At 38.3% G+C, this 25,855-nt stretch overlaps 1 protein-coding gene across 6 annotated transcripts in view; it reads right to left on the bottom strand.

Annotated features, from left to right (window-relative positions):
• ATP8A1 (ATPase phospholipid transporting 8A1) overlaps nucleotides 1-25,855 on the bottom strand; it is a 225,167-nt gene that overhangs the window by 25,468 nt on the left and 173,844 nt on the right. For all 6 annotated transcript variants that reach the window (XM_006111916.4, XM_075930509.1, XM_006111917.4 and 3 more), the window contains 6 exons: nucleotides 22,308-22,382; nucleotides 22,057-22,179; nucleotides 19,009-19,087; nucleotides 15,995-16,056; nucleotides 15,090-15,146; nucleotides 14,006-14,113 (listed from right to left, as the gene is read on the bottom strand). In XM_006111916.4, the coding sequence (XP_006111978.1) occupies nucleotides 14,006-14,113; nucleotides 15,090-15,146; nucleotides 15,995-16,056; nucleotides 19,009-19,087; nucleotides 22,057-22,179; nucleotides 22,308-22,382 (504 nt within the window). The remainder of the gene's footprint in view (nucleotides 1-14,005; nucleotides 14,114-15,089; nucleotides 15,147-15,994; nucleotides 16,057-19,008; nucleotides 19,088-22,056; nucleotides 22,180-22,307; nucleotides 22,383-25,855) is intronic.

The raw sequence follows: 25,855 nt of genomic DNA, 5'->3' as shown, positions 1-25,855 counted from the left end.
TAGCACTCCTGATAGTCCGGCATCAAAATGGCAAGAGCCTAGTGAGTGAGCTTCGGCAAAAAATGAGTCACAAGGTAACAGCGGCAGCAGCTGAACTGAGCAAAAAGGGTAAAAAAGGCTTAAAAAAACTAAAACATTACAGTATACTGTATACAGTATGTACAATAAAAAGGGTTAAGAACACTTTATATACAGTATATACTGTATACACTATATATATAACCAGCTTATAGTACTTGCTGATAGTCCGGCATATCTGATAATCCAGCACCACCTAGGTCCCATAGGTTCCGGATTATCGGAAATCTACTGTAGTTAGTTCCATTATTTTGTTATAGCCCTTTCTTTATATTTACAGCTTAAAAAGATGAACATACACATAAACATACTGATTCAAAAAGGTACCTGGTGTGGAGTAAGACTTGGTATTGTTCATCATGTAAGACAGCTGTACCTCTCAATGATGGGAACTCAAAATAATCTGTCTTGGGGAGGGACACATCAAACATGCAGTTTCTGTTGGTTTTCTAACCAAAATTGAAAATTCAGAATTGCTAAATTAGAATTGTATTGCCTGAACAGATCTCTGGGAAAGTTTACACTGAAAACTTTTAACAATACAAAACAGAAACAATAACAAAACAACAACGAACAAAAACGCCTCAAGTCTGCATCCAAGAATCTCAGAGCAGACCACAGGTCAGCAGACTCAGGCACATGAGGCTTGTGCTTCAGAGCTAAAAAGAGCAGGCCCTGAGACTTGGTAGAGGGGAGTCTCAGAGAGCCTTGGCACATCTACACTGCTATTTTTAGCCTTGAAAAAGGAGCCCTGTGATACCAAATCAGTTAACCTGAGCTCTGAGACTTGCTACACTTTTTTACAGTACAGATGTATGCTATGAGATCTGCCTCAAACCCAGGGAGCCAGCATATACTGGAGTTGGAGCAGTACTCAGCAAAAAGTGCCCTCAGCATCCAGGGCTCTCAGGGTAAATCTACACTACAACTGCAGCTGTAATTTCCAGCTTGGTTAGACATACTCACACTAACCTTCATCAAGCTAACAAGCTAAGAATATGCAGTGTTAAGTGGCAGTGCGGGTGCCAGCATGAGCAGCCTGAGTACATGTGTGTCCAAGACACTAGGCATGTATTTGAATGGCTAGCTGATGCTATCGCCCAGGCTGCTGCAGCTATATTGCAATTTTTAGCAGATAGATATTATATCTTCAGCTGCATTGTATATCCCAGGGGCATTCTCCTGCAATCTTTGCTCTTTTTGCCTTCTCCCAAATTGAAAGGGGTAGATCCCTGCACTACTTCTGTAAAGATGCATGAAACATGTTAAACATACTTCTAAAAGACAGCGATTATTCTCCTTTTTCTACTGCTCTTAAAAAGAGCAGTTTAAGGCTAAGTCAAGGTTGTTTTAGTAGCTGCAAGGACTCAAGGGTCATATCCAGGGCTATCCTTAGCATTTATGGGGTTCTACACAAGATTATAAAATGGTGTCCTCCTGACTGCAGTGTGTCAGACCCTGGATAAAGCCCGCTTGGGGGCAGATTGCTCCATACCAGCCCACCGGCTCGGCCCAACACAGGCAAAGCCCCTCCACTGCTGACCAGAGCTGGTCCCTCACAGCCAGTGCAGAGAGAGAGCAAGCCACACTCCCCCTCTCTGTATGGCTCCTCTGCCCAACGACACCTATTTTCTGCTAGCTGGGGCGCAGGGAGGGGCAGGCAACTGGCAGCACTCACACAGACAGGCCTGCTCCCCATAATCTCTATGCTCCTTCACTAACGTCTGCATCCCCCTCCTTGCATCCATGTGAGGAAACTGGCATTGCTGCTTGCTTACCCCCAGACTGCTGCTCCTCTGCCCTGAACACCTCTAGGTGGCTTGGGGAAAGGCGGGGTGGAGTAAGGAGCAACACCAGAGCTCCCTGCATCCAGGTCACTTTCCCTGCCTGGGCTGCCTAAGGAGAGGGCATGAAAGCAGTACCTTCTGATAACTCATAACACAGCTTAGGTGGGGGAAGTGACCTGCATGCAGGGGGCCCTGGTGTGTGTGTGTGTGTGTGTGTGTGTGTGTGTGTGTGTGTGTGTGTGTGTGTGTGTGTGTGTGTGTGTGTGTGTGTGTGTGTGTGTGTGTGTGTGTGTGTGTGTGTGTGTGTGTGTGTGTGTGTGTTTGGGAAAAAACAGCTGCCAAAAGCCAAAGCTGGCAAAATACCAGTCATGCACTACTCACTATCTCATCTGTCACACTTCTCATACGAAATCCTAGGAATTCAATTTTTATAAATTAAAACTGCTTAAACACTTTAAAATAAAATAAAAAATATGAAAAACTTTATTACATTTTATTTTACAGTATCATTCAAATCTGGCAGTGTCAGACACATTCAAATATACTCCTAAGGACAAGAACTAAAAACAGCTAGATCTCTTCTGTACAAAGAGCTATTCATCTGCTAGTTTACAAGTTCGCATACAACTTGTTAGTCCTTCCCCTCCTGGGCAGAGAGACTAAGATCAGGACCAGCTGTGCACCCAAAAGACTAGTCCAATCCCCTGGACCCTACCCACATCCCTCACCAGACCAAAATGGACCCGAGCCACATCCCTCCCCAAACCAAACTGGACCTGACCCATATCCTCCTTTAGACCAGGGGCACTGGCGGGTGGAAGGGAGTAGAGGCAACTGGGGGAGATCTAGTCTCCCCCAGGGTACTGGCGGAGGTAATGGGGAAGGGGAATGGAGTCTCCAGTTGCTTTGTTGAGCCCAAGCCAAGGGGACTTACATGAAGTAAGAAGCACCCGTGTGTCAGGGAGCCATCCATTGGGTGCTGGTGTCACTTCCTGCCCAGCATGGTCTGGGACTCCCATGCTCTCTGACCTACACATCTGAATAATGGTGGGTTTGGGGCAAGCACATAGGGTTGAAGGGGGCAGCAGTATGTACAGCACCCTGCAACAGTGCTGCCCCAGGTCTGACAGGACTCCTAGGGCTCAGGGAAGAGGCAGGGGATGGGACTTGAGGGAGCCCAATTATATGAGGGACTACAGCCAAGCTTCCTCCTCCCTCCAGCTTGCACCATCCAGTTTCATCTCTGCCTTGGTCACTGGCAGGAGTCCTCAGCTGGTGGCCAGGTGGCCAAGAGAAGCAAATGGGTGGGTGGGAGAGGACAGGGAGAAGGCAGTCCTTTAAGCATACACAGGATATGCAGTTGCATAGGAGCATTTTCAGGTGCCCTACACAACTGCATATGCCTCAGGACAGCCCTGGTCAGAGCTCATTGCTGGCCCTATTAGGCATTGCTGTGTGTTCATCATGCTACAAAACATAACTTTTTGCTGTATTAAGAGCAAGATCGTCTTCTCCACAAGAGTCACCTAAAGATCACCCTGAACAACAATCATCTCATATTCCTGCTACACATATCAATAGCACAAGTTTCTGAGGAAGAACAACTCCAGCACCAACCTGCTGAAATAACTGCTCACAAATCATCTTTGTTACCTGATGAAGATGTGATGGCACTCTTAACATCTTCACCTGATGACTATTGGGCATTTCAGGATCTCCTTTGTAAAATGGAGGTGTTGGAGATCCCAAGAGACTCTAGCAAAAAGCCCACATATTAATGGACATCTCACATTCTTCTCTACATGAAAATCTTGCTACTCCAGTCATTGAGGACCTTCTGGAACTGGTTGAGTTATTATGACAAACTCCAGCCTCCAATTATAAAAATGATGGACAGGAGGTACCAAATCCCTCTGTGGATTTTAAATATTTTTATGCCCATACTCTACCAGATTCCTTGGTAGTCATGTCAGCTCAGGTGAGAATGAGACAAGAAACAGGAACAGGAAGAATGTATCTGTTGGCTGCTGCTAATGCATCATACTCTGCATCTAGGGTACGTCTAGACTACATGGCTCTGTTGACGGAGCCATGTAAAATAGTCGATGAAGCAGGGATTTAAATAAACCCCACTTTATTAAAATAAAAATGGCCACCATGCTGTGCCAACGATCAGCTGATCCGGCACAGCACGGCAGTCTAGACACGGCACGGTCGACAAGGGAAGCCTGTCGACCGTTACGGTATGCCTCATGAAACTGCACTGGGAGTGGGGAGATAGGCTCTGAGCAGGAAGGAGGACAGGTACAGCCAGCTGGTAACTGGAAGCCATGGGCACTAGCTGAACCCCTCTCCCTCAACCTGCCCTGGTGATATCTTCCAATATACTGTTATCTGATATCTCCCAATCTACTTTTTCTACATATACAGTTACAATATGTTACAAAAATTGTGATCTATACCAGTGTTTCTCAACCAGTGGTATGAGTACCCTTAGGGGTACTCGAGAGAAGTCTGGGGGGTACGGCAACCCAACTGAAATGCAGAGAAAACTTAATTTTAAAAAGGAGTACTTTATTAAAAAAAAGTTGAAAAATACTGATCTATACCAGTGTTCCCTTTAAGATTTTCCACCTATGAGTGGAATGAGTTTTCTCTTGTGCACCAATCATGAGGTCTTGTGTGCTCATTCAGATGTGTGCCACCATGGTACCCACTAGTTATTAACACATATCATATATATTTTTAAATGTTATAGAAGAAAGAATACTAAAACAATCATTTCCCAGGCACAAAGAATAAAAAGAGCTGTTAAATCAGGACTTTCATCCAGGCATCCTTATTATTATGGCTGACCCTAAGTACCAACGTACTGTATCATGCCATCAGTTTCAGATACAGTAAAAAGACATCATCCCCCCACATAACTGCTAAGTTTGAACAATAAGCTGTTTTTAAAAAGACCTGTACTGTGTTGCTATACAACACTATGGATATTGTTGATGATTTCAATAAATCCACAGGAAGCTTTTATAATCAGTGATCACAAGATTTTGCTGACATCTGCAAATCAGAGGAAGACTGAATGAGTCACTGGCTTTGCTCCTTTCTACACAAAGTAATTTTGGGCAGCTGCTCATTTACTACAAGGTCTCTCAATAAGTGATCATCCTAACAGCCAACTTGTTCATCTGAACAGGAAGACTGACAATCAGGTCACTGGAAGGCTAGTGAGAAAACAGGGCTGTCATATATTTAGTATGACAAAATACATAGCTCCACATCACTTTCTTCTCTGTGCAGGCTGGTATGGTGGAATGGATGACCTGATATCTCTGAAACAGGGGCTAGTTGAAGGCTAGTTGACATGCTCAAAGCAGACAAGAAACAAATAATGTTGATCAGCAAGGGGAAGCACCAAAATGCAATAATGAGAGTTATGCATGATCCCTGACAGAGGGAGTATGTCCACCATTTGCAATGCAAGTTTGCTTGTCGGAGTCTTATTAGATCAAAGTAGTGGTATTAGTAGTAGCTCAGGTAGTGGACGTGACAAAGAAGAAAAAGCAGATGTGTTCAAGTCAAAGCTTGCTTGATTTAAAATGGAATAGGCTGATCAAGGTATATTCTCCATGAGGTCACTCCCCCACCTAAGTTTATCAGAAATTGTTGGCATCTAAGCATACCACAAGGCCCATTTTTTTCCACTGACATTGGGGGAACTGGTCAAAGAGGAGACCTGAAGGATATGATACATACAGTGTAATGACTCAGATGTATATTACTGCATGTTCAGGTTCAGTTAGCAAGTATTTTTTAGACTTTATATTGTTACAAAATTGTTTTAATAAGGTTAAACTGCCTATACTTATGGACAGATGCTGAAAAAAATATATCTGCAAGCACAACACATTACAATTCCCATAAGAAGCAGACAATGTACCTGAAACTTGGATTAATTTCTTCAATCATGCTGTGAAAAAATTAAATTGGAATCATGACCATTACAGTGGACGGCTCTTCACTTTGGCAAGGGAACAAAAGGCAATATTTACATCCTCAGAGCTTTAAATGTTTAAAACATCCTAGGCTTAAACCAGGGGTGGGGAACCTATCTTGCCTGGATCTGGCACCTGAGGCTCAGGGCTGCCCTATAGCATTTGGGAACCTGCACTGCCCCCCTACCCCCGCTGTTCCTCCCTTTAGGGCTGGAGTACACAAAATCTACTAGCCTGGACCCACTTGATTTTTCTGTGGATAAGCAGCCCCTGACCCCCCAAAAAGGTTCTCCACCCCTGGATTAAACACTTATAAGGCTTTAAAGTGGTTCAAAGTGCACTAGGACATTAAACTGGCTAATGTCACAACACTACATTTTTAGAATGTTGGCTGTAGCCTCTACTTAGAATCACAGAATTGTAGGATTGGAAGGGATCTCAAGAGATCATCTAAGTTCAATCCCCTACATTCATGGCTGGACTAAGTATGGTATACCAGCCCCGACTTGTAGCGTAGCATCTTGGTTATGTGATGGTCAATCAGTTTATGAATAACTTGGTGCTCCAAAAATTGTAGGGATGTTAACATTCATTGATGTCAACTCTGATTGCCAATGCTTGCAAAATAAATATGCCAACCTAGGTCAAGGCATTGTAATGAAATAAATGGCAAGGCAACTAGAAGAGAGTGACGTTCTCAAATGGAGATTAATTCTGAAACTGTTTTGCAACAAAAACATTTACAATAATAACTACTTTCTGTGAGGCAATGATATTAGAAGTTGTCAAAATGGATATTGTGAGGGCCTGGTAGAGCAAACAAAACGATTTTTAATGCAAACTGAGGCTTCAGTTGGTCAAAGCTGAGTGTTTATCCATAAATAATGAAACTGACAGAAATAACTGATAAGGGAGAGAAAAATTAATAGCATATAAAATATGAACAACCCTGAATATCAAAAGGTCTCGGAGATTGCCTGAATCTTTTGGAAAATTAGGAAACCTTACTCTATAGGCTTTTGAAGTCTATGTCTTGGATTCCCTATCCCTGAAATACAGATTTTGAAGCCTTAATAATGTCTGAGATTTCCAGACACAAGCCAGGATAGGTCAATTTGCAGTCTAGGTTTGACATTTAGAAAAGACAGCAAGCCATCTTGCAAAACATGAGGTTGTTTTGTGGAGAGGCCCAGAAAACACAAGCGAGAATTTTGTCAAAGCACTCTAAATTCAACCCAAAACAGGATGATGTGGGGACAGCCATTCTTTGGGTTCATGTCTTTTCCCAGAGGGCAGTTTTGAAGCACAAGTCAGCAAAGCACAATCTTCAGGGGGCATAAATTAACTCTATTTAGCCAAATGTTTCATTTAACTGCAATTCAATATATCATGGTTAAACTGTAAATAAACTCTTCCAAGTTTTTCTTTTGTGCAAGATAACGAGGGAATAGAGTATTTTCCTTTAGCACAGATTAAAAGAAATGGCTACTTACTGTAACTGTGGTGGTTTAAAATACGTCTGCATCATGCCTTTTGCCTTGCAATACTCATGCCTTTTGTTTGTGATGTCTCCCCATGCTAACTGAAAGCAGTGTCTCCATATGGTGCTGCTTCTGGCTTTTGGAGCAGCCACTGGCCACCCGCGACACAGCTCTGGCTCTGGTGGGGGCCACTGGAGAAATTGCTTCCCATAATGTGGCCACAGCTCCAGTCCTGGGGCAGCGCTGAAGCTAGGGCCAACGCTGCATGGTGGCTGCCCAGCTGCTCCTGGGGTGGGGTAGCTGTCTTCCATGCAGCCTCACTCCAGGACAGCTGAGCAGCCACTGCTCTGGTGAGGATGTGGGCTGGCTTCAAATTCTTGGTGCATGCCCATGCAGGCATGCACCTTAGAGGGAACAGTGAATCTACACCATCTTTTGAAAAGTACATTTATCCAAACCAGTAACATTTTTATTTAGGTGGTTTATGCTGTTTTTGCTTTGTTAGTTATAAGCTACAAAAAATTCTGTATCGTGCTACATAGTTCAACTTGCACACAGCATATTTTATATCTGATTTTAAAATATTTGAAAGTAAAGAAATATATCAATTTTTTTGTTTTTTTTTAATGGGAAAATCACCAGTCTGCACATTTTGGAGTTTAAAGATGTCCTTAAAACCTGATTTACTGCAGTAAATGATGTATATCTTTCTCTTTTCCAGAAATATTTAGGAAAAATACTGTGAAGTTATTTCCTAAAACTACAGTGTTATAAGTATGACTTTTATTTAGCCTATGTTCCTGAAGAGCGAGATTTTAATAATGTCCTTAGATATTTTTAAAATGGTAAGGATAGTAGAAATATCAAGTCACAGCATCTTTTATTAGTCTGAATTTTGTGCTTTGCTCTCTTAGGTAAAATGTGAGACTGCAAATAAGTTCTTCCCTAGAGGGTATTTGTCTAAGTACTTTAACCTTTGATAAACATCTACATTTTTCTTTCTCAAGAAGTAAATTTTATTGTTTATGGAATAATAATTAAAAGATGAATATGGACTATTTTAATAATGCAAGTCCATATGTAAGATAATAAATTAGGTTAGATAATACAGACTGAAGCAATATTTCAGAAACTAATACTGTTAATATAGACTAGTAATATCTTTCCTAAAGGGCGCAGCTAAAATGTCCAACAAAGAGTTTTATTGTTTTTCACAGGGATTCTACAAACCTCAATCAAATGATCTGAAATTCTGTAAAACACATGCTTGTTCCTTAACTTCAATTTCCTTCAGTAGTTTTATAGATCCCTCAGGCCAGATGGAGCAGAAACAGATGGTGCTCTGGAGAACTTTACAGTGCACATCTACAGTATCACAAAAAAACTAAGAGTTCTGGAGATACTGAACTTTGTTTTATTAATTTCAATATGAATTGTTCCTTGTTGCAGTAAGTTTTATATTTTTAATCTGGTTTACTAATCACAATGGCAAAAATAGAAAAGCTCAATTCTCACTTAAAGAATATATAACTAACCAACAGACAATTATGAAAGGCAGGCAGCATGAGTTTATTCAGCACATGACTTTTCTTGGAGCATGCTTTGCCTCATAAATTGTTGTATTCATGTGAACAAAATACAAGTCAGGTTTTTAAAAAAGATCTCCTATTAAATCATGTCCATATTTATTTGAGGAGAGGGAGACAACTATACCAGCTAACTATATCATAGCAATTTTTTCCTATTCTATCATTATTTAAACCAAATTGCTTTCTTCATTAGCTCTCCTCTAAATAAAAAAAAAATCTTCATGAGAGCTAGAGAAACTTTCTGTTATACAATGTCTGTTTCCTATCGTATTTTACTCTATTGAAACATGAACAACCAATAAGGACTTTGATTAGAATTATGTATACATAGGAAACTTTTAAATGTAGAGGTTTATTCCAACATAACTAGATTAGCTACAGAAACATACCACAAATAAGTTACTACAAGATCAGCTATATTTTCCCAAAAGCTGTAATGTGGAATACAGAAAAACACCGACAGTGTTTCCACCTGGCAATACACTGCATTGTAGATTAACAATGCTTTTTCACCTGACACTGTTATGCTGGAATATAGCTTTTTTGACTTTCAGACAGTCTGGCAAAGGAAAAATGTTTCTACAAAATAAAATGCTACAACAAAGATAAAGAGATACGGACTTGACTTTAAGATGTTTAAGCAAACCAGATTAGCTACATATCATATGGTTATACAGTTAGAAAATACTATAGTTTCAAAATACAATGCAAGCTCTTGTTCCTGTTCTTTTGGTTAACCTTTCCAGGCTTCTGTATATATTTTATAATACAAATATTAAATAAGCAGAAAGTCAAAGAGAGTATTCAAGTATGTTGGGGACAAATATAATTTAGCATTTAGCCTGAATTCTGAACCCTATGTAGCGGTCACTAAACACAAAGAGAAATGTGGGGAAATTATTAAGATACTGTTCCAACAGATTTCATTCCAACAGAGTTGTTACCCTTGAATCAGAGTGCCTCAGTGTAAGTAAGGACTTGTCTTCATGTATATGGGAATCAACTTTTAACTTCTAAATACTTTCATTAGTTAAAAATTATTTACATTTTAAATACTAATTAAAATAATTAGCATTATTCGTGCCTTTAGTTGTTTTGGTACAAGTCTGTTTATGAAGACTCTTATTTTGGAATACGAGTGGCATATTTTCTATATTGTCAGTTAAAATAGATTTATAGAGGCATGTGATAAGAATATTCTTGCAGTAGTTTGTGGTGAGCCTTGTGAATCTTGACCTGACTTTCTAGTTGTAGATCAGGCAAGCTAGTCACTGAAATATGAAATTCAATTAGACAACTACTTGCTCATCTTACTAACAGAATTGTCAAGTGAACTGATGTCAGAAAGTTTGGTTGACCTTCTAAGAGCAGAGATGGCCCAAGCTATGGGCTGACTGGGCTGCTGCCCAGGGAGCCCCATTGTAGGGGGCGCCGCATGGGGCTGCCGGACCGGGCGGGTCCGCAAATGCACCAGTGCCCCGGGGACAGGGCTGTGCATGTGCTGCGCCCAGGGGCGGGACCGCGCATGTGCCACACTCCTTGGGTCAGCGCAGCGCTCCCAGGGCCCGGGGCGCACGAATGGCTCGGGCTGGCCCTGTCCAAGAGCGTTAGTGTGCTCCAAGCAGAACCCTGACTTTTTAACATCAATGTATGGAGAAGGGTTTCACTGACATACATACATAAAGGTGGAAAAATTGTTTAAAAATAGACTTATTAAAATGAAAAACAGTCATTACATTGGAAAGCAATCGCTGATGAGCCTACAGCACCACACTATCCTTGTAAAATCTGGATCAATCAACGAACCACCAAACTTGCTTGCTGAAGTTGCTGTCACCAGGAAAAAAAACGTGTAAGAAACTTAAGGTCAAAGAAACTGAGTGGTCAAAAAAAGTTTCCATCATCTTTTTCAGGACCATATTCATATACCATGATGCAGGAAGCTTTTTGATGCAGGTGTTTAAGGGTCAAATGAACCTGATGAACAGGTGCTCATTTGTCTATCTTCAGCAAATAGCTAGGAGGGCACATTACTGATATACTTGGATGGAATTAGTCTCTAAGCTAGCATCAGACAGTTTATGAAGGTAATCAAGCAGCATAAGAAAAAAAGTTCACTTGGTGCTTGCTGCATCAAACCACAAATCTTTTCCAATTTGAATTTGAATTTTTTTGGATGGATGGCTTCCAGGAGGATATGTCACTTGCACAGCAACAACAGTCCTACAGATCTCTACTTTTTCAAGAGCTACGTTTTAGGAGCAGAATGCCTAGACTTGGATGCAGCAATGTTTCCTGGTTCAGAGTGATAACCCAAGAGCAGACTGTCAATATCTTATGAAGCTCATCAAAGATGGGATGCCACACCTCCAGATGGTAAAAAGTGCATAGATTTTTATGGTGGTAGAAGTTGTGGGCGAGATTCTAGGTGGGCAGTGAATATGGAAGGGAGTAAAGGAGTCGGTAGGCAGTGAGTGGTGGAACGGGGGTAGGGAAATAAGCATGTAGTCAATGAGTGGGAAACGCAATGGTCAACAAAGGAGTTGGGAGAAGGGCAGTAAATGGAGATAGTTGATCAGAGCAGGGTTAGAGAAGAAGGGGTGTGTGTGTGTATGTGTATGCTGCCATAAGTAAACAAACTGCTGGAAGCCACATGATGTGAGCTGAAGGTGGAGCTCTGAAAGGAATAGGTCAGAGTTCCATACAAATAAGAGAGGGAGGACGTTCTGGTTGCTGCTGGGCAGCAGGAAAGTGACTGGTGGGGTGGAGTTGCAAGTAGAAGCAAGGGTAGGGAGAAGAGGTGCTGGTGGTTCTACGAGAGTTGCAGTGACCGAGTACTCAAGACAGTGTTGCTGGGAGGCAGACAGCAGCATTGGCTTGAGAAACTGCTGGTTCAGACACGCGATAGAGAGACTGTTGGAAGCAGACTTTCCCAGCCCTTCCCCATAACAACAGACCTTTTTCTCCTACCCACATTCCATGCTCATCTATGCTTCTGGGATGATCAAGGTCAAGAAGAAGTTTTGGGGGAAGCCTGCATACTATCGAAATTAAAAACGTTGTAAATTATGAACAATTATAAGAATTAGGCATCTAACATCTCTCTCATTTTTCTTTTCCCTTTTTTAAGTTAGAGAAAGTGAAAATCCCAGGATATGTCTGGGTTGTCTGTAGTGGAGTCAAACAGATAATCTTCCTAATAAATCTAACCACAAGTGACGGCAAAGAATTGTGTTTCCTTTCTAATAATTTATAAAAACACAGTGCTGTCAGGCAAAATTTCAGGAAAATGATCTGTAAAGCAGATTTTTCTAGCGTGGAAGTATTAATTCAGTATTTCTGGGCAACAAATACAGTGAAGCTTATTGAAAAGTTTATTGTCACTGCAGTTAAGCATTGTTCAGATCATATTACCAAGACTGGAAAGTTGCTGTGAGATCAGAGGAAATTTTGAAACATTTTTCACATTTTCTCTCCCATATTATGTATGTCAAAGTTCCTTCAGCCGAAATTATAAGGTTTACTGCTACTTGTATAATCTCTTATGGTAGAAAACAGATCTTATGACTATTTCCTATGACATTTAATATTTCAAGCTCTATCATGTTATAATCTATGCCTAAGACTAAAAAGGTTATAGTAGCTTTACTTACTAGAACAGACTCAAGAGGTGGAAAATGAAATTGAATGTGCTTAACTGTAAAGGTTCAAAATAAAATAAAGTGCATAAAGAATGCTAGAGATAAAGATGTTTAGTGCTTGAGTCAGAGGGGACCAAATCCATTGCTCACCAGTGTTGCCTGTTCCTCTTGTCAACAATTTTACCTATATTAGGGGTAGATGTGCTAGGATTCACTTTTCATCTTGAATTCCCAGGAAATAAAGGTTCACAAAGCTCACCATTTTCTGCTCCAAGTACAATACACAATTTTCTGACCTTGCCTTTTCTAATTTAAACACACAGCACCATATATGTAATAAAAAAACAAAACAAAACAATCATCACTACCAAAACAAAACACTTTAATGTACAGTACATACAATGTGAGTAATGCAGCCCTCCTAAGGTAATGCTACTTTGTGGGACACCACTCCACCCTCTCTCTCTTTTATCTATCTATCCCATATACAACAAATGTTAAAATGAAGTTATTCAAGCGGCAAAGGTTTGGAAACAATTTATACAACTGTAATTCCCCTTCCCCAATCCTTGTGTGTAAAGCAGTCTTTAATAACATTGGAATAAGTGGGCTGTGAACACGAAAGCTTTAAAGTGCTACCAGACTATTTAAAGTGCTACCAGACTTTTTGTTGTTTTTTTAAGTATAATTACATTATTAGGTATTATTTTTCCCACAAACTCCCTGCTTCAACCAGTGCACAAATTAACTTCTTTCAACAGTTTTAAATAAATAACTTTAATTTAACCTATATTTAACATCCTAATTTTTTTTAAAAAGAAAGGTAAAACAAAATTTATTATGTGTTAGTGCAATGACTCACTAGTGTGCATCATCATCAGGATTTGAACCACAAACCTTCAAACACTATGTGAAAAACAGTCCCATAGTTGTGTGAAACATTTTCATTGAAAATTTTAACTTGCCAAGGTATTATCAATCTTACATCTAAGTTAAGTTTGGTCTCCAATTTTGCTATGCAATGTAGCTACATAGAGAACTCTTTTCTGCTGAACTAATTTTGTATAAAAGGTTATAGACCTTTGTTATTTTAACGAGATAATAACAAAACAGCAAATAAGACTTATTTCAGATAGTGTTAGTCTGTTTCAGCAAAGACAAGGACTCCAGTGGAATCTTAAAGACTAACAATTTTATTATGGCATAAACTTTCAGTTTTTCAATTAAGAATCAGATACACAAGTATGTCAGAAGTTTGTCTAGTACATTATGGCAGTGTTAAAAGAATCCTCTCAAATATTGGGTAAAATCCTCACAATCCTCTCCTGTCATTGTGGCAAACCATACAATCCAACAAAACGAAACTCTAAGTGAGTAATTCAACCACATTTTATGCAGAAATTTGAAGGTTAGTTAAAAGACATATATTACCTCTCCAGACATGTCAGGTGCCATAGGAATCACAGGCCACAGAGATGAGTAAACTCCAAAAAATACTACCCAAAGTGCAATGCTTCCCCATATTGCTATATGGCTAAACTGGAAAAAAAAGCCAAACAGAACAATTAAAACATATTTAGTATTTATTCAGTGCTTACAATGAGTTCAGTTCTACACAGAACATTCTGAGAGAAATGGTCTTTTCCCTTGGAAGTTCATTGTGCAATTCTGACACGGAAAGTGGGATTTTCAAAAATGCCCAGCAGTGGTTCAACTCTGTGTCTGCTAAGCCAATGGTAAAACTACTAATGCCCATTTGTTGGAGCAAGATAATATTTATTTTCAAAAGTAAATTTAAAAAACTCTCATATGCTTTAGTGATTCTAATCCTTAGGCAATGACTCTGTGAGTGTTCTGGGGATGGAACACCTGCGAGGAAAAATTAGGGGGCACTCAGCACCCACTGGCAGCCAAGTACCCCATCTGCCTCCTTTCCCCCAGTATCTCTCACCCACTTGTGGCCCTGCTGACCAACTTCTCCCTTTCTCTCCCAAAACTTCCCACCTGCTATGAACAGCTATTTCACAGCATTCAGGAGGTTCTGGGAAGGAAAGGGGAGGAACAGGGATGCAATATGCTTGGGAAAAGATACTGGGGCAAAGGAGTGGAATGGGGTGAGGTGAGAGTGGAGCAGGGATGGATAAGAGGCAGGGTCAGGGTTTGGGAGAAGGAGTGGAGTGGGGGCAGGCTTGGGAGGGATTGAGCACCCAGAGGTAGAGGGGAAGTCAGCACCTTTGGGCGATGGTGTATAGACAGTGATATTATTTTAATCCTTGTCCTAAGTCTCCATCACTGTTCATTTTTTTGGCCCACAATATTTTTTCATTTCAGAGTATACACAAAATCTTAAAGGCATGGACTGTATCTTTACTTGGTACTGTAAAGTGCGTAGTGTGCTCTGGGTGATAAATGTAATAACTGTTAGTGGTAATTAATAAGAATGTAGTAAGGATATTTAATCTATCACATACTTCCCTAGTGTACTTGACAGCATGAATAATAAGTATTTTCTTACCAAGGTCCAATATGAAGTCTCTAATCCAGCTTTTAAACACACTGTTATCACCACAAACTATTAAAAAAGGAGATAAATTTGTTATTTTTCTTTAATAAGTCTGATTGTCTTTAAACTACAGGAATTCAAATTGAAAAGTCCCACAAAGGTCATATGTTTAACATTTAATGGTAATGCATATGAAAAAATCATGGTTAAGAATCTGAAGTGGCTTCCAGTATCTGACAGGGATAAGTTGGGGAGTGTACTTCCAGAATTCTTAAAAAGAGCAACACTATGGCCAGCTATGCTGGGGCTCTGTCATCGCACCTGCCAGCACACTGGGTAAGTAGCCCACTTCCCCAAACACTTTTCTCCATCCTGGCCCTTGGCCTCAGCACTGGGGCTGGGAGAGAGAAAAAAGGCCCCTGGTAGTTGGGATGAGGCTGGGGGGAGAGAAAAGGGTCCTGGTGGGTGGGGCAGGAGTTAGGATGAGAGAAAAGCCCCCTGGCAACTGGGGGAGCATATGGGGAGGGGGAGAAACAGCCCCTGGTGGCTGGGGGAGGGGGTTGGGTGAGAAAAAGGGTCCCATGGAGGCTGGAGAGAGGCTGGGGGAGGAGAGAAAAGGCTCATGACAGATGGGAACCCCCCTGCCTCGAGCCCCTTCTCACTCTTCAACCCTCACTCTTGCATCCCTCCACTCCCAACCTCCTGCACTAGCTTACCACATCCCCAAGGCCCTGACCTGACTCCTGCACCCCCCATACTACCAGCTCCCTGTCCTGAAAGACATGGGCAATGCTGGGTAAGTCTTCTAGTTAAGTATGTATATGAATAAATAAAATGAAGTGGTGGCAAAATAAAAAGAGATAGATTAGGAAAAAACATCAGCGAATAGAACACCAGACAACTATAGCAAGACTTACAGTATAAACAATGTTTCCCAAGAGCAGGTAGTCTGAAGTTTTGCCATTGCCAAATACTGTACCTGCAAGAAAAACAGGATGATTTGGTAAAAAAGGGTTTATTTATGGGTAATTCTGTTTTTGTAAAAGTATAGTCTAACTCGGGACTCTCTGTTTTGGTTATTGGCTCTGGTGCTCCCAACACAAGAGAAGGCAAAATTTGAGTCTTTTAGGTCGTCTTCAGTAGTGGTGACCAGTGACTGGTCAGGGCAGGGAGAACTACTATTTAATGCCTTAACCCTTCAGAACTTTCCAACCATGAATTATGAAGGAAACATAACCTTTCCATAAAAGCAAAATACATTTTTATACAAAGAAATTACAAACACAAAAACTTCACTCAATGTACTCTTCTGTCCTAGCATTTTAACTCTTTTTTGGGGGTATTTGTTATTTGAGATGGGGAAAATTGGACAACTTTGTGAATCTGTGTATTTACAGAAAAAGACCTGAAAAAAAGGAGCTAGGGGGTGAAAAATGGGAAGAAAAAGAAGGGAAATGTGTGTGATAGTAAGGAAGGAAATAATGGCCAATACAGAGGGAAAAAGAGACAGGTGCTCTTTTCCTTTTTAATCAGTTTGGGTTGAGAGAATGAAATACACAGAATTCAAAAGGCAGGTAGATTCAGTCTGTAGTAGAAAGTATACTGCACAATCCATTTTTTGCTACCTAACCTTGCATCCTGTATGTAAGGCAAGGTTAATATTTTTGCCTGGGACCTTTCACCCAGATAGCAAAGATGACTTGCGTATATTCTGGACCTTACTCCTGGACAGATGGTAAGACAGAAACAGAGACTTCCAAGAATACCCTCAAACTTAGCAGGTACATCATTACTTGGAAAAACCTGAAACAACCGGTTATGAGCAGATTGAGTAACTGGGTAGGACAGAAATAGCAAATGTGATATACAGCCACAAAAGTTCCAGGGTAATGAACTGACATAGGTAATAACAAGTTGAGATCAATGATATACTGACTTATAGGAAAAAGACTCTTCACATCATTAAGGTGAGGAAATAAAAATAAGGAGAATAAGAAACATTCCCTACTGAATATGTATCCAACATCATAACTCCAGAATAACATATTATAGAAGTGGCATCCCAGCTTAGGGCCAGTAGGAGAAGGAGATGTAGTCCTTGGCAGGTGCCAGAATGTTGGCCACTGGTAATGATGGGGAAGGCGAGGGTGATGAGGAAGATGATAGAAGGAATGGTATGAGTATATGGTATGGAAATATAGATGTACATTCCATAAGAACATAAGAATGGCCATATTGGGTTAGACCAAATGTCCATTTAGCCCAGCATTCTGTCCCAGATATTTTTTCCACCTGTGGGAATCTGCTGACTAGCCACAGGATCCTCTGAAGGGTTCATTTGTACATTCTTCCTGAAAGTGAGGTCCTGAACATTCCCACAGGAAATCTACTAGATGTTCTCCAAAAGTCATCAGAGACTGGGGACCTGCAAACTGGTGCAGTGCCTCCAGATGGTCCTGGTCTTTTCTAGCTGGATGCTTCCTAAACTTGTCCCTATTCTCCCTATATGTTCCTAGTATTAATCTTGCTCTTATGTCCTAATCTGAAAAAGAAATTACTATACTGAATGAAGAGAGCTAAATTGGAAGAACTGAAAGCTAGACTTCAGAAGACAAAAATAACTAATAATAATAATAATAAATAAAAAGAGATGTAAGGGGTGGAGACTTTAAGCCTTTAACTATTCTTTTTCTCCATGCTTCCTGATAAGAGATGCTACAGTGCAAGTAGTCTAGAATCTTCTACATGACAAAAGAGGAAAGATGACCAAGAAATGAGATGGAAGAGGAATCTCAGAACAAAGCAGAGAAGCAACATAAGGAAAACATTACTTGGAAGCTCAATTAATTTTCAGATGCTTTGGTTGCATTTTTAGATATTCAAGGTCTGATCTTCAGCATTTTAGCAAATGCCCATATCCCCAATGTGTACACTCCTAAGTGACCATCTGTATAGCCTATGTACACATGAAAGTAAAGATATTTACAAATGCCCACATACCAGGGGACTTAAAATCAAGCTCTCTAATGACTATCCAGAATATTTAGAAAGTAGCCTACAATAATAACACCAGTGTGTCAGTTTTGTGGCAAACTTGGACTGCAAGAGCACTCCCACAGCATCTCAGACATTTTGTTCAGCTAGCTGAACTTCTCAACTCCCACCAGAACCTTTATCCTACATTGATGTGCTCAGTAATATAACTCCACTCTGCATCACATAACCTAAGTAGATGGCCTACCTCTTTCACTTTTCTCCATCAGTAGCCCAACCCTGGCTGCTGAAGCTCTCCTGAGATATTTGATCCCAATGTTTGTGGCCCTTCTATTTTCTCCTTCTAAATATCAGAACCTTTCTACATCCCCAAACCCATTCCACACAGCTGCTACAATTCTCCTTCTCCTTGTCTGAAAGATGCATAATGTAGAAACCAAACTCAGCTGTCCTCCTTGTGGTATTCACCCAACTTAATCCAATCACCTTCACAGTTGCCATGCCCTCCCCCAGTCCTCTACACAGTGATGAGCTAACATACCCCTGAAAAGTACAGACGTGAAATGATTAATATGTTATACAGTCTTCCAAACTTTAAGGGCAGTCAAACAGATTATACAAATACACAACGCTACTGACTATTATGTAAACTGTATATAATCAAGTAAGCTATCAAATCATAGGGACATACAAAAACTGTTAAAATTTGTTTTAAAATAAATTCAGTTATCTCCCACACTTGTGCACAAAATGTACTATATTCTTTCTTTCCCAAAATTTGAATCAAAATTTTTAGATTGCATAGGCTGCTTTAGTTCTAAAAATATTACATAAAATAGAATAATGTAAACATGTTAACATGTATTAGTATAATTTTGGAAATTATTATTTTTCAAATAAGGTTATACAATAGTTTGTATTTGTTTTACTTACTTACCATACTGGAAGGCTTTTAGTGGAAACCAAAACAGAATAACTGAGTGGAAGAGGCCATTTAAACAATGAACCCAGAAAACCTAAGGGAAAACAAAAATCCATGAGAACCATTTGTGATAAACTAGCTCTGTGAACCATGACCCTTCTTTTTATCTTTCAGTTAGATTCACAAAAGGTGTTTTTGTCAGGCCACCACTGTGAACTGATATAACTGACAGGCACTTTCTGTCTCCAAGCCCTTCATGGGTCATGTGTTTATTTTTATGTTTAAAAAAGGTGCTTATTGTCACTTTTAAATTTAACTATTATTTCAAAATTGTAAAATATATACAAAATAGTGTTTTGATTATGATGAAAAATGTACAACAAAACAGACAACTGCAAACATTATTACATTTCTTGGATAGTGCATTAAACAGTATGTAATGTTTCATTTCATTTTACCTCTCTCACTTGGTATACAATTTGGATAAAAGGACAGTTAAACCCAACATTTCTATACAAACCAGTGTACATATTTCAAATACAAAATCTAATACAAATGGAAATTAAAAATAATCTTTCTTGTGTTTCTTCTTAATGTACTTTAATTCATAATAAACTTTCCATAATGCTTTCTTATTTGACATCAGACAAGTTATTAAATGTGTAAAACTGTTACATTTGTGCTAAATGACTCTAATTTTACTACCAAATTTATTAGCATTTTAAAAAGACAAATACTGTTCGTAGGAATCATGCTATTATTAAGAATAAGCATAAATATACTATTGGTGCTTTCTATAGCCTATTGCATATAGGTATGAATTACATGACTAAGGTATAGAGAAAAATGGATTTTAAACTCTGGTATCCTTCAAGACAACAATCATGTTTTATCATTGGAAATGCTTTTTTACACACATAACATTTATTGTATAAAAGTGACATGTTTAAGTTTAGTTGTTTAAGTTAAGTTGTTCAAACAATATAAATAAAGTTGCCTGCCTCATAACATTTTCCACTAACTTTCAATGACCTTTGTTAGCTTACCCAGCAACATCGGGTTGTATGATACAATTTATGCTCCAATACTTTACACATTTGAACTTGTGTTACTCATTAACCTTTGTCTCTCCATCTTGCCATGTCATTACCACAAGTTTTTATTTGACAGAAAGCACAGGTGGGTGCAAGAAAAATTAGTTCTACTTTTCCATTTTCCTGATCAATACTTATTGTCACATGCTAATCCTTTAACCTCTGTCATGACCTCATAGCCTCTGACCCTTTTTACCATAATAAACCTATGCATCATCATTCAGTGCAACAATGATTCTAATTCTTCCACACTGAGAACCCACACCAACTATTCTGTTTTTACTTAGGTATTTTGTAGACATTTGCTCGGTAACATTGCAAGGGATATAGGCCACACAATTTTGGTAAGAGCTGTGTGTTTAACTCCTGGACAACTCTGAACACTGAAGGATAAAATAAGAAACAAAATACAATTTTTTTATATGTAACACCATATATGGACATAACTGACCTAATTTAAGTGACTGAAAATTTAATTAACTGAAAATTCAGGAATTATTATGTGGTATGTCATGTGATTTTTCAAAATAACTTTAACCATGGTTCTTTTTGGTCTTGGCCTATTTAGCTATAAGTCTCAAATAATATGAGGTACTTGGAAATGATTTATTAATGCAAACATACACACTAACCTAATATAGGATATGGAGAGAAAGTAATACAATCACGGAATACAGCTCCCATATACACACATGAATGTTTTAGAATTCTATAAGTACTACTTTTGCTAATATCATAGTAAGGTGCTTATACAACCTTACTAATGGATCATGTGACTAAACCCCAATTCTTATAATTTTTTGTAAAAGATTTATAATAAAACAGTAGTCCCCCCCTAAAAACTTTTCCTAGCAACTTCTTTCAGTTTTACTCAAGAGGGGAAAAAAAGGAAGAGTAAAAGGAAAAAATTCTCACATCTTCATGCTAACAAGGCCCACTTACAACTTAATGTTGCATTAGGTATAATGGACCAGTTCCTCAACTGGTTTAAATAGATATACATTCATTATTTACTTAAACAGAGCTACACCAATTTACATTAGGTGGAGGTTTGATCATGTTACGTTATATCATACAGTATCTATTACCAAATATTATATGCAGACATTGATAATCACATACTGAGAACTTAAATGTCTCTATTTTTAATAATGGTTACTCCAATGTATACTTAATCTATCTGATGCTATCCAATACTATTCAAAACATACACAAAAATCCAACCAGCATAACAACTGAAGGGTGCTGCCCAGCCATGTGTATATGTCAAAAAGAGTTTTCAGATTTGTGCTATTCTATGGCATATAATATACAAACTTGGTATTTAAAAATTAATTATATTCATAAGTTTACAGTTTCAAAGATTGCCTTTTTATATTTATATTATTTTTCTATTTGTGTAAATCTGCAAGAAATTGTATTTATTCTAAAACTAAGCCCAACTTTCCGTTTCAATTTTTCCATGTTTTCACCAATATTATCCTTTGAGCTCCAACTACAGAATTTAAATTCCTTGTTAAAACAGGACTAGCATATTTTTTCACAGCCCAAAATTAATGAAGAATGGTGTAAGGCTCCTCCGCCTACCAATTTAATGACAGCTCTTATTGTCCTTTGCTCTACTTCTCCACATGGGTCAGTAATCCATTTCCACACAACTGTTCAAGTACATAAGATTTGGGGACCAAACGGACAAATCACTTCTGCCTGAAGGAGACAGCTTTATTACCAGCAGACAAAAACAAATAGTTTTTTTTAAAAATAATGTTTGCCAGAATATAAAAAAACTGGATAAATATGATTAGTGTTTTTCATGGACAATTATTTCCAGTCACTGAAGATTCATGGCAATTATTAAAAAAGCCTCTACATTTTTAAGTTTATGAGAATGTATGGCAAAGGAATGAAATGAATAACTACACTGCATGACTTCTAAGTTTATTCTAATTTTAATGCAATTGTCTTCTACCTTTGTGTTAAAGTCCAGTGCATTTTGGGAGGTCTTGTACAATTCTGGGTATTTCAGCATATTTTCCTTTCGGCAGGATCTCTCAAATATTCCAAGAGTCAATGGTGGCAGAGCTGTAAACATCTAATGTATAAATAAAAAATATATATGATACAGCTTGAGAACTAAAAACTTCATAAAGAATTAAAATACTTCAATAAAAACTGTTAAACAAAATAGGAATTAAATGATTAACCCCCTCAAAACCTTACCACATTGTAAAGACCTATGCACCATCTTTCAAAAAGAATTTGTCCAGAAAAGCCATTAACAAAAGCAAACCAGATCTGAAAAGAAAGAGAGATATAGGACTTAGATGTTTTACAAAGAGTTTTAAAATACACTGTAGTTCTGCTTTACTAAAGGGCTGTTTTTAAGACACTCCTTAAATAGGCTTGAATATTTACAATTTTTTTCCTGATAAATCTCAACAGATATTTTGTTCACAGTAGTAAGATAGGAAATAACTAGTCACATGTGTTAGAAATTCTTTCTTGTCTAAATCTGAACCTGTTTCTAAAAGAAAGCCAGTTTCAGAAACAATGTGCCTTACATAATATGAGACTGACTCATGTAACTGAATTTATATCTACAACTAGAATCTAACTTTTTATGAATAATAGTAAAGATCCTGATTTCCTGAAATATTTTAGTGCAAATAATTTTGCACTATAATTTTGTATTTAATCCTTAATTTTTTTTTACCAACTGCATGAGTAGATCACCCCCCTTTTATTTTTTTCCCACATAGGGCTCATTGCACAACCAGGCTTTACAACAGAAAGAAACTCACACCCTGAAATTGAACTTTACTTTCAAAGTACTTAAGAGTAATAGAAAGGAGTATTTTAGAAAACGGTTCTCACATTAGTATTATCCTTTACTGCCTACAGATTCACATGAAGTTAGATTCATTAGGGTATAATTCTGCCATTCTTATTTTAGCTGATACTTTACTCAGTACTGAAGTACTCATTGAACAGGCCAACATAAGCAGGAAAATGAAAAATCAGGTTCTGAAGGAATTTTGTCTTATGTTTTTATTCATTATATCACATACAATTGAATATAAATGAACAACAATAAAGTGTAATTTAAAGAATATTTCTATTCACAATTTAAGGCTATCTACTTTATGAAAAGGTCAAAAAAATAACCTAATACACTATTGGTAGCTTAGAAAGCTAAGATTTCTATTATTATAAATATAAAACATATCAAATTTAATGAAAAACAAAACTCAACATTCTGAATCAGTACAGATAGTGAAACAGCAATAAAATATTAATAAAAAAGTCTGACATATTGGTCAAATGGATTTTAGAAGCAGTGTTTCATAGACTTTGCCACAGTTCACGTTTCATTTAACCTCATTATGGAAGCATGAATTGCTACAAATTTACCATTTATCTACATGTACCCAGGCTTGCCTCCAGATGACCAGTTTTTGTGAACAAACTGGTCTTCTTTTATCATGAGAGGAGGGAATACTTGCACACATAAAAACAAATATCTGATTCATGAGAAGAAAAAGAAAACAAAGTAGCAATTATTAACATACAAAAATTAAATTAAATTACTCTCAAAATTCTGAACTATTCAGCAAAAAATTTCAGACTAAAGCTATATTTAACATATCTATTTGTTGTGGACAGTTACTGCAACAATATGGGACTAAAAAATCATATCATACGATGAATTATGACCAGTTTTAATAATGAAGTTCCTTTTCTTTGTTAATTTTATGAACTAATGTCCTTAAACTGTTTGTTATTTATGTGGTTAACCTTTTAACCTACTGCTTGAAAACGAGCAACCCCTGAACAATAGTGTATGATAGCTAGCAAGCCAGACTTTAATAATGTCTGTTATGTAGACTATTTTGAATTTTGATTTTTCAAGTATGGACTATGTGAATATATTTTTTGTGAATTTATAAAATACACATCATCAAGTAGTTTTTCAGTAATGAATGCTTCAAAGTCACCACAGCTTACTGCATTAATACATTAAGGTGCTTCTTCTGTTGTCTGGTTATACTGGAACAAAGACAGGAGACAAAGGATGTGGTTGTGAAATTTTATGGGGGAGTCCCCTTAAACCTCCTATGTTTCTCATCTGTAAATAATTGTGATATTTCATATAAAGCATGCCACGTGAAGTATAGGGGAAAGGTTATGAACTGCTGAAATCCTCTGTCTAAATACATATATTTTAGTGCATATGAAGTTATGAGATTGTGTTGTATGGTTGCCATTAAAAATGTAAATTGGGGAATCAGCCAGAGATTAGCTCACCAGAGACAACAGCAAGGAAAATAATCAATGCACAGGGAAGATGTCAAAACTATCATTAACACCCATTGTTCAGCAAGAGAGCTTCAATTCAATGACTCACCTGCATGAGGCCATATCAGAGGAATTGCTGAATTGCTCACTCTTGCTTGAGGACTTAGGAATCCCCACAAGACATGCCTGAACTTGCATTCTCCAAGCCCAGGGGAATGAAGGTATAAAAGAAACTGCAGGGGCTACATGCTTGGACTTTCTCCTGCCCCCACCTATGCTACACGCAACAATGACACTAAGAAGAATGAAGGTTCTAACAGAGGGGATTGGCCTAGGTTTCAAGGGTAAAACCTATATGCTATGAACTACATTACATAAGAATAGCCATTCTGGGTCAGACCAAAGGTCCATCTAGTTCAGTATTCTGTCCTCCAACAGTGGCCAATGACAGGTGCCCCAGAGGGAATGAACAGGTAATCATCAAGTGATCCCTTCCCTGTCACCTATTCCCAGCTTTTGACAAACAGGCTAGGGATACTATTCCTATCCATTCTGGCTAATAGCCATTGATGGACCTATCCTAGATAAATTTCCTTTTTGAACCCTGTTAAAGTCCTGGTCTTCATAACATCCTCTGGCAAGGAGTTCCACAGGTTGACTGTGGGTTGCATCAAGAAATACTTCCTTTTGTTTGTTTTAATCCCGTTACCTATTAATTTCATTTGGTAACCCTTAGTTCTTTTGTTATGGGAACAAGTAAATAACTTTTCCTTAATCATTTTCTCCACAGCAATCCTGAATTTGTAGACTTCTATCATATTCCCCTTTAGTCTCCTTCTTTTCTAAGCTGAAAAGTTCCAGTCTTTTTAATCTCTCCTCAATATGAAAGCCATTGCAAATGATTTTTGTTGCTCTTTTTCAGAACTTTTTCAAATGCTAAGGTATTTTTTTTTAGATGAAGTGACCACATCTCCACGCAGTGTTGAAGATGTGGGCATACCCCATATATTTATATAGTGGCAATAAAATAGTCTCTGTTTTATTTACTATCCCCTTTTAAATGATTCCTAGCATTCTGTTTGGTTTTTTGACTGATGCTGCACATTAAGTGGATGTTTTCAGAGAACTATCTACAATGAATCTAAGATCTCTCTCTTAAGTGATAATAGTCCCCATCGTTTTGTACATGTAGTTTAATCCCCATCATTTTGGACATAAAGTTGGGATTATGTTTTCCAATATGCATTATTTTGAATTTATTAACATTAAAATTCATTTGCCATTTTATTGCTCAGTCACCTCATTTTTTTTGAAATCCTCTATAAAGCTCTTCACAGTCTGCTTTGGACTTCACTATATTAAGCAGTTTAGTATCATCTGTAAAATTTGCCACATCACTGTTTACCTCTTTCTCCATGTTGAATAAGATTGGTGCCAGTACATACCCCTGTGGGACACCACAGTTACCACTC

The sequence above is a fragment of the Pelodiscus sinensis genome, chromosome 5, assembly GCF_049634645.1.
Source record: "Pelodiscus sinensis isolate JC-2024 chromosome 5, ASM4963464v1, whole genome shotgun sequence".
Lineage (NCBI taxonomy): Eukaryota > Metazoa > Chordata > Testudines > Trionychidae > Pelodiscus > Pelodiscus sinensis.
The sequence above is the reverse complement of the archived record's forward strand: the minus strand, read 5'-3'. Positions and strand labels throughout refer to the sequence as shown.